The 14068-nt window shown below is 51.4% G+C and overlaps 1 protein-coding gene across 1 annotated transcript; it reads left to right on the forward strand.

Annotated features, from left to right (window-relative positions):
- The first annotated feature begins 372 nt into the window (after positions 1-372).
- Positions 373-5054, forward strand: LOC126006956 (acrosin-binding protein-like). The gene is made up of 4 exons (XM_049772493.1): positions 373-613; positions 764-858; positions 1727-1844; positions 4579-5054. Exons 1-4 carry the CDS (start codon positions 373-375, stop codon positions 5052-5054), a joined length of 930 nt encoding a protein of 309 aa, XP_049628450.1.
- Positions 5055-14068: the final 9014 nt, after the last annotated feature.

A 14068-nucleotide genomic window follows, 5' to 3' on the forward strand; every position in this document is an offset into this window, starting at 1 on the left:
TCATTTGTTTTGGGACTTTCTCCTGGCTCTGTATTCAGGGATCACTCTTGGTGGGCTCTGGGGACCATACCAGAGTACCTAGGATCAAACACCTGGTTACATGACAGGCAAACATCAGCTCTGACCCCTCATTCTGCCTTAACCCTTTGGTCCCAATAGCTTTCTCCTTAGAAGTTCCCAGAAACTTTCCTCCAGTAGGTTACTGTAAATGTGCTCTCTACCTTCCTAGATCTCCCCTAACCCTCAAGCCCTTACCCTGTTGCCCTTTTGGTCTTGAATTTCCCCCACTCTGGTCATACATAGCCCAGGCAGAGTAGGGGCTCTCTGGGTTGTCCCAGGGGGAACAGACACATTTGAAAGCTCTGTGGACACATGACTCTGATCTTCACCCCTCTGCCCATCCTCTCAGCATTGCTCCTGCCTCAGGTACCTGCCAAGAATTCTGACACTCCAGGCAATCCTCTGTCTGACTCAGAGTATGAACATTTCTTCGCCCTAATGACTCCTACCTGGAAGGCAGAGACACTGTGTCGAATCCGAGCCACCCATGGCTGCCAGGACCCCAGCATCGTTCAGTTGGACCAATATGAAAATCATGGCCTGGTGCCCACCGGTGAGAGACTGGCAGAGGGACAACCCTGAGATTGGTGGCAGGTCTGGGTGGCACCTTGCCCTGAGCCCACCTTGCCCTCTATAGACACCAGGAGTCTTCCCCCTACCCTCTCAATTTGCCTTCATCTTCTCCTTCCCTTTCCTTTCTCAGGACCAGTCTGTGCTGACCTTCCTTATGCCTCCTGGTTTGAGTCCTTCTGTCAGTTTTGCCAGTATCGTTGCTCCAATCATGTCTACTATGCCAAGGTGAGGCCCGGGACAAAGGTTGAATGTGGTGCCTTCGTGGCTGAGGGAAAGCAGTTGGTACTGACAATGAGGGGAGCATCCAAAATTGGCCAATCTTGGGCCGGAGGGGTATGGAGGTAAGGCATTTGCCTTTCATGCAGAAGGTCATTGGTTCAAATCCCGACATCCCATATGGTCTTCCGAGCATGCCAGGAACAATTTCTGAGCGTGGAGCCAGAAGTAACCCCTGAGCGCTGCCGGGTATGACCCAAAAACAAAAACAAAAAATAAACAAAAAAAATAAACCCCAAAAAACAAAATTGGCCAATCCTTTTTTTTTTTTTTTTTTTTTTTTTGCTTTTTGGGCCACACCTGGCGGTGCTCAGGGGTTACTCCTGGTTGTCTGCTCAGAAATAGCTCCTGGCAGGCACGAGGGACCATATGGGACACCGGGATTCGAACCAACCACCTTAAGTCCTGGATCGGCTGTTTGCAAGGCAAACACCGCTGTGCTATCTCTCCGGGCCCAAAATTGGTCAATCTTGTGCTCCATCATGGACCTCCATTTTAGAGACACAGGCTCGATGGCCATTGAAACAGTCATATCAAGTCTGTGATTGGGAGAAAAGCTGGGAAGAGAAACTAAGGAGTAGAGAGAAACTTTTACCACTTCTAATTGGCCAGGGATTTCTTTCAAATCCAAATAGACACAAGACTGGGTTTATAGAAAAATGGAGTTTCACTGACAGGGAAGGCCTGTTTCTAGAGCATTCCACCAGTGCTTATGTCACTTCATTCTTGCCCAGGATCTCTGAGAGAGAGGAGGTAGTCAGGAAAGGGGGAATTTTCCCTTTGGGTAAGGACTTTTCACTCTCCTCTCCTTTTGCAGAGAGTCCACTGTTCCCAGTCTGTCTCAGTCCTCTCACCGAACACTCTCAGGGATGTAGTTTCTTTCCTCGAAGCGCCAACAGAACTAACCTCACCTGCTGCCTCTTCCCATTCCACAGGTAACACACCCCACCCACCTCCCCATCACCCCCCTTCCTCAGTCCCCAGAGCCAAGACTTAAGGCAGCCATGGAGGAAAATGTGCAGTGAGCAGAGCTGAAATGACTGAGTCCTCATGAAGTGGTCAATAGCTCGTAGACTCATCATCTTCTCCCTCTCCTCCCCCTTTTTTTTTTTGTTTTGTGTTTTGTTTTTGGGCCACACCTGGTGGTGCTCGAGTTATCTTCCTGGTTCTGCACTCAGAAATCACTTTTGGCAGGTTCGTGGGACCATGTGGAATGCTGGGGATTGAACTCAAATCAGCCATGTGCAAGGCAGACACCCTACCTGCTATACTATAGCTCCAGCTCATGGACTCGGTCTCTTCAGAGTTGCCTTTGTGGAGGTGGGAGTGATAGTACAGTGGGGATGGCATTTCACTTTGACACCCATATTCTGACACTCACTTAAACAGTCCCACAGTCACACAAACATAACCACACGCACTTACTTACACACACCCATACCCACACTCACTTTCATACCCATAGTCACACAAAATCCTATACCCCCACACCCACTGGGACCCAGACATGACCCTGAACCTCACTGAGACATCTCAGGAATGGGAGTATGGTGAGGAGTCCCAGAGATAGATCAGGTAAACATGGAGGGTGTGTTTCAGCCTTGCAGGGACTGGCCTGGTTTGGAGTCCAGCAGCATGTAGAACTGATGGAGGTTTGAGGGCCTGCTGCATCTGTACCCTCTGACATGACCCACAATTTGGCTCTGAATTCTCTTTCTCTAGCTTCCAGATGTAGTTCTCCAATCAGAAGTTCCTCTGGGACTTTTTATTTTTTGGTTTTTGGGTCACACCCGGCAGTGCTCAAGGGTTACTCCTGGCTCTAGGCTCAGAAATTGCCCCTGGCAGGTTCAGGGGACCACAGGGGATGCTGGGATTCGAACCACTGTCCTTCTGCATCTAAGCAAACGCCCTACCTCCATGCTATCTCTCCAGCCCCTGGGACTTTTTTGTTTGATTTCGGTTTTTGGTTTTTGGGTCACACCCAGTGGTGCTCAGGGGTTACTCCTGGCTCTAGGCTCAGAAATCGCTCCTGGCAGGCTTGGGGACCATATGGGTGGGATGCTGAGATGCGAACCACTGTCCTTCTGCATGCAAGGTAAACGCCCTACCTCCATGCTATCTCTCCAGCCCTCCTCTGGGACTTTTTTTGTTTTGTTTTGTTTTGTTTTGTTTTTGGGTCACACCCGGTGGTGCTCAGGGATTACTCCTGGCTGTCTGCTCAGAAATAACTCCTGGCAGGCACGGGGGACCACATGGGACACCGGGATTCGAACCAACCACCTTTTGTCCTGGATCGGCTGCTTGCAAGGCAAACGCCGCTGTGCTATCTCTCTGGGCCCTCCTCTGGGACTTTTATAAAGTTTTTCTCCACCCAAGAAAGGATCCTTTGGGGCCGGTGAGGTGGCGCTAGAGGTAAGGTGTCTGCCTTGCAAGCGCTAGCTATGGAAGGACCGAGGTTGGATTCTCCCGGCGTCCCATATGGTCCCCCCAAGCCAGGGGCAATTTCTGAGGGCGTAGCCAGGAGTAACCCCTGAGCATCTAACGGGTGTGGCCCGAAAAACCAAAAAAAAAAAAAAGAAAGAAAAAAAGAAAGGATCCTTTACTAGTTCTTTTTTTTTTTTTGTGGTTTTTGGGTCACACCCGGCAGTGCTCAGGGGTTACTCCTGGCTTCATGCTCAGAAATTGCTCCTGGCAGGCACGGGGGACCATATGGGACGCCGGGATTCAAACCGATGACCTTCTGCATGAAAGGCAAATGCCTTACCTCCATGCTATCTCTCCGGCCCCCTTTACTAGTTCTTAAGATGTGCTTTTTGGAACCGGAGCAATAGCACAGTGGTAGGGCATTTGCCTTGCATGCAATGACCCAGGACGGAGCTGGGTTCAATCCCTGGCATCCTATATGGTCCTCCGAGCCTGCCAGGAGCGATTTCTTTTTTTTTTTTTTTTTTTTTTTTTTTGGTTTTTGGGCCACACCCGGTAACGCTCAGGGGTTACTCCTGGCTATGCGCTCAGAAGTCGCTCCTGGCTTGGGGGACCATATGGGACACCGGGGGATGGAACCGCGGTCCGTCCAAGGCTAGCGCAGGCAAGGCAGGCACCTTACCTTTAGCGCCACCGTCCGGCCTGCCAGGAGCGATTTCTGCACACAGAGCCAGGAGTAACTTTGAGTGCCGTCACTGGGTGTGGCCCCCCCAAAACAAAAAGAAAATAAAAGGATGTGTTTTGGGGGCTGGAGCTGTAGCACAGCAGTAGGGCATTTGCCTTGCATGTGACCAACCCAGAACGGATCCAGGTTCCATCCCCAGCATCCCGTATCATCCCCAAGCCTGTCAGGAGTGATTTCTGAGCTCAGAGCAAAATATTTGTTTTTTTCTTACTTTATCTTTCCTGAAATGGACAAAGGCAGGTCACTGACGTGGAACCTTGGGAAGAGGAGCCTTTGAGAGAGGTGGATAGGGGACATTTCCTGCCCACTCCCTAACTGCAGGGTGACCATTCTCTGTGTATGTGATGTGTTTTTTCGTACTTGCCTACGTGAAGGATGGAATCCACACTGCTTTCTAACTCTGTGGATGTGTGGCCCTCTGTGAACAAAGATATCAAGGATCAGAAACCTGACTATCTCCTTACCTTCTCTTTCTCGACCTTTCTCAACCCCTGCTGCAGTCACAGATAAACAGTCCCTCCAGACCTGGTCCGAGCGGATTAACAACAACATGGAAGGACTAGTACGATCTCTTCTGACCCGGGGAGGCCTGAAGCCAGAGCAGGAGAGCAAATCGGAGCAAAAGCAATCGTACAAACAGGACCAAGGACAGGATTTCAAGCAGGAAAAGGACCAGGATCAAGGGCAGGAGCACAAGCAGCAGGAGGAGGATCAGGAGCATAAGCAGGAGGAAAGCCAGGATCGCAAGCAAGAGGAAAGCCAGGAGCGCAAGCAAGAGGAGGGCCAGGAGCACAAGCAGGAGGAGGGCCAGGAGCGCAAGCAAGAGCAAATTCAAGAACATAATACAGAGGAGTTTGAGCAAGAAGAGGAGGAACAGGAGCATGAGGAAGAAAGCAAGCATGAGGTAGGACAAGGGACAGAAGAGGGACTGGAGTTCCTCAATAAAATGTCGGAGGACAAAGAATACAAATATTAGCCAAAGGAAGTGGCTTGTCTAGAGTGTGCCCCCAAACCAAGATGCTGCATTTTATTTCAACTCCTCACTTAGCAAAATCTGAGTCAGGTCAGATCCCCGCTGATACCTTTAGGTCACTCAAAACTGACTCAGTTCCAGCCAGATCAAAGGCTTTCCAACTGAACACAGAGACATTGAGCTAATCCTAATCAATGACTTAATGAAGCATTTCCCCCCTACACCTCGAAAAATTCCTCACTGAGCATGCCAAGAACATGTATTGTGTGGAGAAGTGTGATCCATCACTCACATGTGCAGCAAACTCCAGCAGACTGGCCACAGTCCTAGCCCCAGTACCCTCATTTTTTTTTACACAGTATAAAATCATCTTGGTCTGGCCGCTCAGGGCTGTAGTGCTGAAGAGATATATTTTCCTGCCTCTTTGCCAGTTAGAAGAATAAATCTTTACCTTATTTTCATTTGGTTTGTCTAGCTGATGTAGCCCAAGCAGTAATCCCCTTGTATTTGGTTCATTGTGTGTGTGGGGGTTTGGGGCCATACCTAGTAACACTCAGGGGTTACTCCTGGCTATGCGCTCAGAACTCGTTCCTGGCTTGGGAGACCATATGGGACACTGGGGATTGAACTGAGGTCCATTCTAGGTTAGTGCGTGCAGGGCAAATGCCCCACCGCTTGCGTCACTACTCTAACCCCAATCTCCTTGTATTTGGGAAGACAAATTCTAGGCTGAATTTCTGCTTTAGGGATGTGTGTTCTGAGCTTATTCCTGCCTCTACAATCAGGGATCAGTTCTCGCAGAGCTCAGAGGACCAAATGGGATGTCAAGAATCTATCCTAAGGTCAGCTCTGCATCTTCCTAGGGGGGTGGGAGTGGGGGGAAGTATCTACCCTAGGGGACTGGAGAAATAGCACAGCGGTAGAGCTTTTGCCATGCACACAGCCGACCCAGGATGGACCCAGGTTTGATCCACAGCATCCCATATGGTCCCCCAAGCCTGCCAGAAGCAATTTCTGAGTACAGAGCCAAGAGTAAACCCCTGAGCACTTCCAGATGTGGCCCCAAAATAAAAAACAAACAAAAATCTCAAAAAGATTCCCTAGGTTGACCACATGCAAGGCAAACACCCTACCAGCTGGTTTGTTTATCTGGCCAACGCTAAGTCTTGTTCTTTTTTTTTTTTTTTTTTTTTGTTTTTGGGCCACACCCGGCTGTGCTCAGGGGTTACTCCTGGCTGTCTGCTCAGAAATAGCTCCTGGCAGGCACGGGGGACCATATGGGACACCGGGATTCGAACCAACCACCTTTGGTCCTGGATCGGCTGCTTGCAAGGCAAACACTGCTGTGCTATCTCTCCGGGCCCTAAGTCTTGTTCTTTCTCTCTCTTGGGACCCCTATGAGGCAGGCAGACAGGGTGACCTTGAGCACAAGTGCAGAGCTGGGGATTAAACTCAGGACCTCAATGTTGCATACAAACATTCTAAGCTACTAAGCCATCATATTGGGAGACTTTTTGCTATCACTGCCACACATAGGGCAGTGTTTGGGGTTTGAAATCACAACTTGACCTAGACAAACAAGTATGAAAACTATTGAGTTTTCTTTTCTAGACCCATAACACCTTTCATCACATCCTTATCCTTCCTGAGCAGGCTTATTTATCCACCCCATTCTCCTCCACTCTCTGGTGTGTGAAGTTTAGTCTTTTTTTTTTAACTTTGTTTAAAGAAAATGCATCGGGGCTGGAGAGATACTATGGAGGTAGGGCTTTTGCCTTGCATACAAGAAGGATGGTGGTTCAAATCCTGGTATCCCATATGGTTTCCCGAGCCTGCCAGGAGAGATATCTGAGCATAGAGTCAGGAGTAACCCCTGGGCACTGCCAGGTGTGACCCAAACAAAACAAAACAAACAAAAAAAAAGGAAAAAGAAAATGCATCACATAGTTGACATTGTTGACCATGATACATTTGCTTCCAGATAAGAAAGCAAAGTAATTTAAAAGAATGAGGGGCCTGAGTGGTGGCGCTTAGAGGTAAGGCATCTGCCTTGCAAGTGCTAGCCTTGGACGGACTGTGGTTTGATCCCCCGGCATCCCATATGGTCCCCCCAAGCCAGGAGCAATTTCTGAGTGCATACCTAGGAGTAACCCCTGAGCATCACCGAGTGTGGCCCAAATTCCCTCCCCTCAAAAAAAGCCTTGGTGTTATCAGCCCAAATACCAGCATACCTAAAGTTTGATCAGATTGGTGTCCCCAGGAGAGAATCATAGAGGGGTAGTGAAGAAGGGCCATAGGCAAAATGGTGATTCTGGATGATCAGTGCCATAAACGTGGCTTTGGCATGGCTAGGACTTGACCTGCCCTCTGCCAACATTGCTGTATGACCGTTGTACCCATGATTTTTTATACCTTGGCCTGCCTCCCTCCCTCCTCTTCTTGTCCCTCCCTCCCTCCCTCCCTCCCTCCCTTCCTTCCTTTTTTCCTTCCTTCTTTCCTTCCTTCCTTCCTTCCTTCCTTCCTTCCTTCCTTCCTTCCTTCCTTCCTTCCTTCCTTCCTTCCTTCCTTCCTTCCTTCCTTCCTTCCTTCCTTCCTTCCTTCCTTCCTTCCTTCCTTCCTTCCTTCTTTCTTTCCCACACCTGGTGGCTATCAAGGGTTACTCCTGGCTTTGGGCTCAGAAATTGCTCCTCGCAGGCTTATGGGATGCTGGGGATTGAACCTGGGTTGACCACATGCAAGGCAAACACCCTACCTGCTGTGTCAGCACTCCAGCCCCTGATTTACATTTCTTTTTTTTTTTTTTTTGGTTTTTGGGCCACACCCTGTGACGCTCAGGGGTTACTCCTGGCTATGCGCTCAGAAGTTGCTCCTGGCTTCTTGGGGGACCATATGGGACGCCGGGGGATCGAACCGCGGTCCGTCCAAGGCTAGCGCAGGCAAGGCAGGCACCTTACCTCCAGCGCCACCGCCCGGCCCCTGATTTACATTTCTTTAGAGAAAAAAGTGAATCTGTGAAGCTGGCCTGGTGCAAACATGGCGACTGCCAGAAGTTTAGTTGTACCTTGATGATGATGGACATCCATGAACTCAGTTTGTCTAGGAGGGATGAATAAAATGATGAGCATCTATCTAGAATATCAGAGCAGGTTCAGGAAGTTCTCTCCTTCCTTCCTCCACCCATCCCTGCAGCCTCACTGAGAGTCAGGCCAACTTTCCTAGCTCTGGTCTCCTGAGACAGATGCCTTTGACTGAGCAGTTACCTGCCACACCTATTTATGCTAACCCATCCTAGTAGCTGGCTCCCTCTTTGAGGTCCAGCCATCAGGATTGTGTGTCCTTGACATGGGTCTGGTTCTGTCAAAGCCCTAATTAGTGTAACAACTTTGAACTAGTGGCTGCCTCTTCCTGACCTTGATTCCTATCTGAAAGAAAGGAGCTGATGCAGAGGCCTCAAATGCCATCTCGGCCATTTGCAGCTGCCATCGACTGAGGATTCTCCCTTTATTTATTTATTTTTTTGATTTTTTTTGTTTTTGTTTTTGTTTTGGGGCCACACCCGGCATTGCTCAGGGGTTACTCCTGGCTGTCTGCTCAGAAATAGCTCCTGGCAGGCACAGGGGACCATATGGGACGCCGGGATTCGAACCAACCACCTTTGGTCCTGGATCGGCTGCTTGCAAGGCAAACGCCGCTGTGCTATCTCTCAGGGCCCAGTTTTGTTTTGATTTTTTTTTTTTTTGGGGATTCTCCCTTTAAAGGAAGTTTTTCTTTACAGAGATCTGCCAGATATCTATTAAACCTTCTCCCCATTTCTCTTGGGATTTGAGCTTTTTATTTTTCTTGGTTAGGGCCACACCAGGTGTACTTGGGGGCTTACTTCTGGCTCTATGCTCAAAGATCACTCCTAGTGAGACTCAGCGGAGTGATCATACGTGGTGGTGGGGATAGAACCTGGATCAGCCACATGCAAGCAAGTGCCCTAAGCACTACATTATTCCTGCTCATGGATAGCACAGTGACCCATGACAAAAGAGAAAATCTATACCTGTTGTCCAGCCTCTTGGTGCAATTATACAAAGTCCTCATCTTTTCTTCTTTTTGGGGGGGGGGGGTTTGAGTCACACCTGGTGGCGCTCAGAGTGCTCAGGTGCTTACTCCTGGTTCTGTGCTCAGAAATCACTTCTGGCAGGCTAAGGGGACTCAGACCACCATCCGTCCTGGATCGGCTGCTTGCAAGGAAAATACTCTAATGCTGTGCTCGGGTCCTTATCTTTTCTGCCCTCTGTCTCCATCCCTGTAACCTCAGCCCACTGGCCCCATAGGACCCTTAAATCCATCTTCTTTGTGCTACTACACCAGGGAGAAGGCTTAAGGCCTTTAATCTTTTTTTTTTTTTCCTTAGGGCCTTTAATCTTATGTTTGTGTGTGTGTGTGTGTGTGTGTGTGTGTGTGTGTGTGTGTGTGTGTGTGTTTCCTTGCTTTGCCTCCCCACCCTGGCCCATACTCCCCTCCCAGAGATCATAAATAAACCACTAGCATGATTGGCCCACAGAGACCCACGGTGGGACAATCTCCTGATTAATGCACCCAGGGGACAGGTTCTCAGGCAGGTTACCTGAGAGTTCAGTTTCCATCCCAGGTACAAAATGGAGAATAACAGGCAGCCTGGGGTGTCTGTGGAGTTTTCAGCAGAGGCTCTAGACTTGCTGTATCTCCCTACCTGGACTGAGTGAGCCCCAGGACTCTGCTGAGAAGGTTCTCCCTGAGGACAGACATGACAAGGATGGGCTCTGAGGCCTCAGAGCTAGGGCTTACAGGGCTGGTTGGGAGACTGGACAGGTCTTTGTCCTGCAGAGCCCATCCAGACCATGTGGGTGGGTGTGATGAGCAGGTGACAGGTTCCCCTGGTTCACATCTGGGGGACAAAGGACAGTTTGGAAGGACTGGCCAGACCCTAGACATTCTCCTTGGCAAGCAGCCTGCTGCACCAGACCCAAGAGGCCCCTGTTCCCAAGCTCCAAAAGGACCCAAATGTCCAGGGATGAGGTCTGGCAGACGCTAAACTGCCCCCAGGGCCCCATCGAGTAGCTTCCTGGTCAGCTTTGAGGCCAGCCCCAGGCCTGACGCCCGGGTCCCCCCACTGTCCACAGTTCCTACCTTTCCCTTTAGAGCTCCACCTAGCCAGGACAGCCCCACCCAGCTGGGCTGGGCTGGGCTGGGCACAGCCCATAATACTAAGTCTCCTGGCCTGCCCCCCCACCCCTCCAGAGCAGAGGCCATCCCATAATAGCCACCCACAGGAGACATTCCGCGGTGGCCGCCCCCTCCCTGCAGAGCTGCTGGCCAGACATCCCATAATAGCTGGCACCCATTTCCCCGGGTGAGGCTGTGGGGACGCTGGAGGGCCCCAGCCTGTAGAGCCACAAGGGAGGACACTGGCCTCCCTGGGGACAGGAGTGGAGGAGGCCCTGCAGGTGGGAGATGGGACCCAGGGCCTGTGCCACCCTGCTCTGGGACCTGGCACCATTTCCAGACACCGGTGCTTTCAGCCCCCTTGAGTCCCCCCAATCCCCACTGGCTGGCAGGTAGGGGACCTGCCTTGGAGGGGCCAGAGGCCCAAGCATGGCTGCTGGTGAGGCTCAGGTGTCAGCCTGGTCCTTGGGGGCCCCTGGGCAGTGGTCAGAGAGGTTGGGCTGGCAGCGAGGGCTGGGGGCAGCATGGAGGCGCTGAGGCCCTCCCCACTCTGCACCAGCATCCCATAATAGTCCCCCGGCCCCTCTCCCCCTCCCACACGCGCCATCCCATAATAGGTGCTGGAGCAGCAGTCCCCGCAGTAGGTACAAAGAGCTATCCCATAATAAGCTCCCCACCCCCCCAAGTGGGCCCCCCCTCAGCCCTGCAGCCGGTGCCATCCCCCGCTGCTCCCCCCTCTGGCCACCAAAGGCCCTGGCAGCCCATAATAGTCTTGCCTCTGGTCGCAGGAGGCCTCCAGCCCATAATAGTCCCTTCCACCACCACCACCCCCTTCCCGCCCAGCACCCCTTCCTCCCTCCCGCCTCCACTTGGAGCCAGGCCTCGGCAGCCCATAATACTCCCCAGTCTCCCAAGGCTCTTGCAGCCCATAATAGTCTCCCTGTCTCCTAAGGCCTGTGCATCCCATAATATTACCAGATGCCTGACCTGTGGGCCAAACCCCAGCCCTGCTCACACATCCAGCCTGTGACAGAGCCACTGGGCTCCCTCCCTCCCTGGCGGCCCCTCCCTCGGGCCTGTCCCCTCCCTATGTCTGGGCCCCCTCCCAGCCCCACCCTGTCATGCTGGGCCCCTCCAGCCCCCCTCTGTCCTTCTTCCTGGGCAGCCTGGCTGCTTCCTCCAGGCCTCTGTCCTATCCCTCTGCTCTGTCTGTGGAGTGGGGTGGGGTGAAATGGGCAGCAGCGGGCACAGTGGGGAGACAGTGCCCCCACAGAGCAGCAGGCCAGCGGCTGCCCTGCGCTGTGTCTGCTGGACCTGGGGCGGGCAAACTGGCCCAGCCTGCCTTGCTCCCCCATGGCCCTGGTCCTGCCTCTTCCTGCGGCCACACCTCCATTTCTAGAGCCCTGCTCTTCCAGAAACACTGCCATGGGCATCCCACTAGATCCATGGCATCTGCTCTCCAGAGCTTCTGGGGAGCAGATGTCCTGGCTCAAGGATGCCTTTGGGTGCTTTCCCAAAGTGCCCTCATGGGTGCTCAGACAAGCCCCCAGGAGCTACTCTGATCTCCATTTTCCAGAGGGAGAACAGAAGTTCAGAGAGGTTGAGTTCTGCTGAAGTCACAGGTTGAGAAGTGACTGTGGAAATTGCTACCAGGACTTGTTCATTCAGAAGTTCTGAGAGCCATTGAGATCCTCCAAGCAAGCAATTCACTTGTCATTGTATCTCTGGGAAAGACAACATGGTGATAGCAACAAGCCTTTAGGATCTCTTGAAACAATGGAAGCAGCAGATGTGGTAACCTTCAACCTCTTCTCCATTTCTCATAGCCGGTCATTTTGTTTTGTTTTGTTTTGTTTTGTTTTTTGGGCCACACCCAGCGGTGCTCAGGAGTTACTCCTGGCTGTCTGCTCAGAAATAGCTCCTGGCAGGCACGGGGGACCATATGGGACATCGGGATTCGAACCAACCACCTTTGATCCTGGATTGGCTGCTTGCAAGGCAAACGCTGCTGTGCTATCTCTCTGGGCCCCAGCCGGTCATTTTGTGAGCATTTCTATAAAGTGCTTCAGAACCTTCTCTTTACTGTGGTGCTGTCCTTTAATGTGGAATTTCTTTGATTTGAAGACCACGAGCGTTTGCAACTCGCTTACCTGCCCAACTTCTCTCAGCAAGTGGCAGGACCATCCAGCAGAGGAGACAGCCTGCAGTCACATCTTAGTGGGCAGGGGAATAGTATAAAGTTTAATATCACATCCTGCATATGTGACCCCTGGTCTGCAGTCTTGTAAGCATCTCATCTGGCCCCAGCAAACATCCCACACCTAATTCCTATGTGAGCCCCAAGGAGCAGTAACCCTTAGCAGTGCTTGGGGACCATATGTAGTATTGGGGATTAGATCTGGGGAGGTGGGGGCCGGGCGGTGGCGCTGGAGGTAAGGTGCCTGCCTTGCCTGCGCTAGCCTAGGACGGACCGCGGTTCGATCCCCCGGCGTCCCATATGGTCCCCCAAGCCAGGAGCGACTTCTGAGTGCATAGCCAGGAGTAACCCCTGAGCGTCAAATGGGTGTGGCCCAAAAACCAAAAAAAAAAAAAAAAAGATCTGGGGAGGTGGAGAAGGGCTGGAGAGATAGTTCAGTAGACAAGGTGCTTGCTTTGCATGCAACTGACTCAACTTCAATTCCTGACACCATTTTTTGGTGTGTGTGGGGTGGGAGGCACATCCAGGGGTTAATCCTGGTTCTGTGCTCAGAAATTCCTTCTGGGGCCGAAGAGATAGCATAGTGATAGGAGGTTTGCCTTGCAAGCAGCCGACCCAGGACAGATGGTGATTTGAATCCTGGCATCCCATATGATCCCTTGAACCTGCCAGGAGCAATTTCTGAGTGCAGAACCAGGAGTAACCCCTGAGCACTGCCAGGTGTGACCCCCCCCCCAAAAAAAAAAGATCCCTTCTGGCATGCTCAGGAGACCAAATAAAATGCTGGAATTTGAACCCGGGTCAGCTCTGTGTGCAAGGCATAAATGCCCTACCTGCTGTGCTATCATCATTCAGGCCCCATTCTTGGCACCTTACAATGGTCTTCCTGAAGCTTGCTAGACTGGAGGCTAAAGGAATTCCTGAGCACAGAGTGAGAGGTAATTCCTGAGCACAACTGGATGTGGCAAAGGAAAAAATAATAATAAAAATACTGTGGTATTTTGTGGCAAATTGGCCTCTTGTATTATCTCTGTCCCAGAGCAACTATCTTATACTTCAACAACCTGGTACTTGTGAGATTCTGCTCAATTCTCCCTAACCTACAACCAACCTTTCATCTTTTCTTCTCCCTCTGCTGTGACTGCCTGTACCCATAGGGTACAGCAGCACTCAAACCACCTCACCAGAGATTTCACCCTGGAGACCAATCCTGTCTTCTGCCCTTCCACAGCATGGTAAAAAATTTCCTGGGCTTGGGGCCGAAATGATAGCATTGAGGTAAGGCGTTTGCCTTGGATGCAGAACGATGGTGGTTTGAATCCTGGCATCCCCCGAACCTGCCGGGAGTGATTTCCTTCCCTCACTTCTCACTATCCCCTCCCCCACTCCCGGAAATGTCAGTAGGTCAAATGCTTTTAGGGGATTCTCTGACCACCCACTCAACCACCCACATGAAAATCTTGTTCTGTATTCTTGTATTTTCCATGAAGGCTTCAACAATATTAGTGGATTGGAGGACGGTGTAAATCCTGTTGTGCTTAGGACTTATTTTTGCCTCTGCATTCAGGGATCACTCCTAGAGGGCTTGGGGAACCATATAGGATGCCAGATTGAACCCGAGTAGGCT

This window comes from Suncus etruscus, chromosome 4 (genome assembly GCF_024139225.1).
Source record: "Suncus etruscus isolate mSunEtr1 chromosome 4, mSunEtr1.pri.cur, whole genome shotgun sequence".
NCBI lineage: Eukaryota > Metazoa > Chordata > Mammalia > Eulipotyphla > Soricidae > Suncus > Suncus etruscus.

Coding starts and splice junctions, on each gene's coding strand:
- LOC126006956 (XM_049772493.1), top strand. CDS start 373: ATGACTCTGATCTTCACCCCTCTGCCCATCCTCTCAGCATTGCTCCTG. Junction 859..1,726: donor ATCATGTCTACTATGCCAAG/GTGAGGCCCGGG, acceptor CTCCTTTTGCAG/AGAGTCCACTGTTCCCAGTC. Junction 1,845..4,578: donor TGCCTCTTCCCATTCCACAG/GTAACACACCCC, acceptor CCCCTGCTGCAG/TCACAGATAAACAGTCCCTC.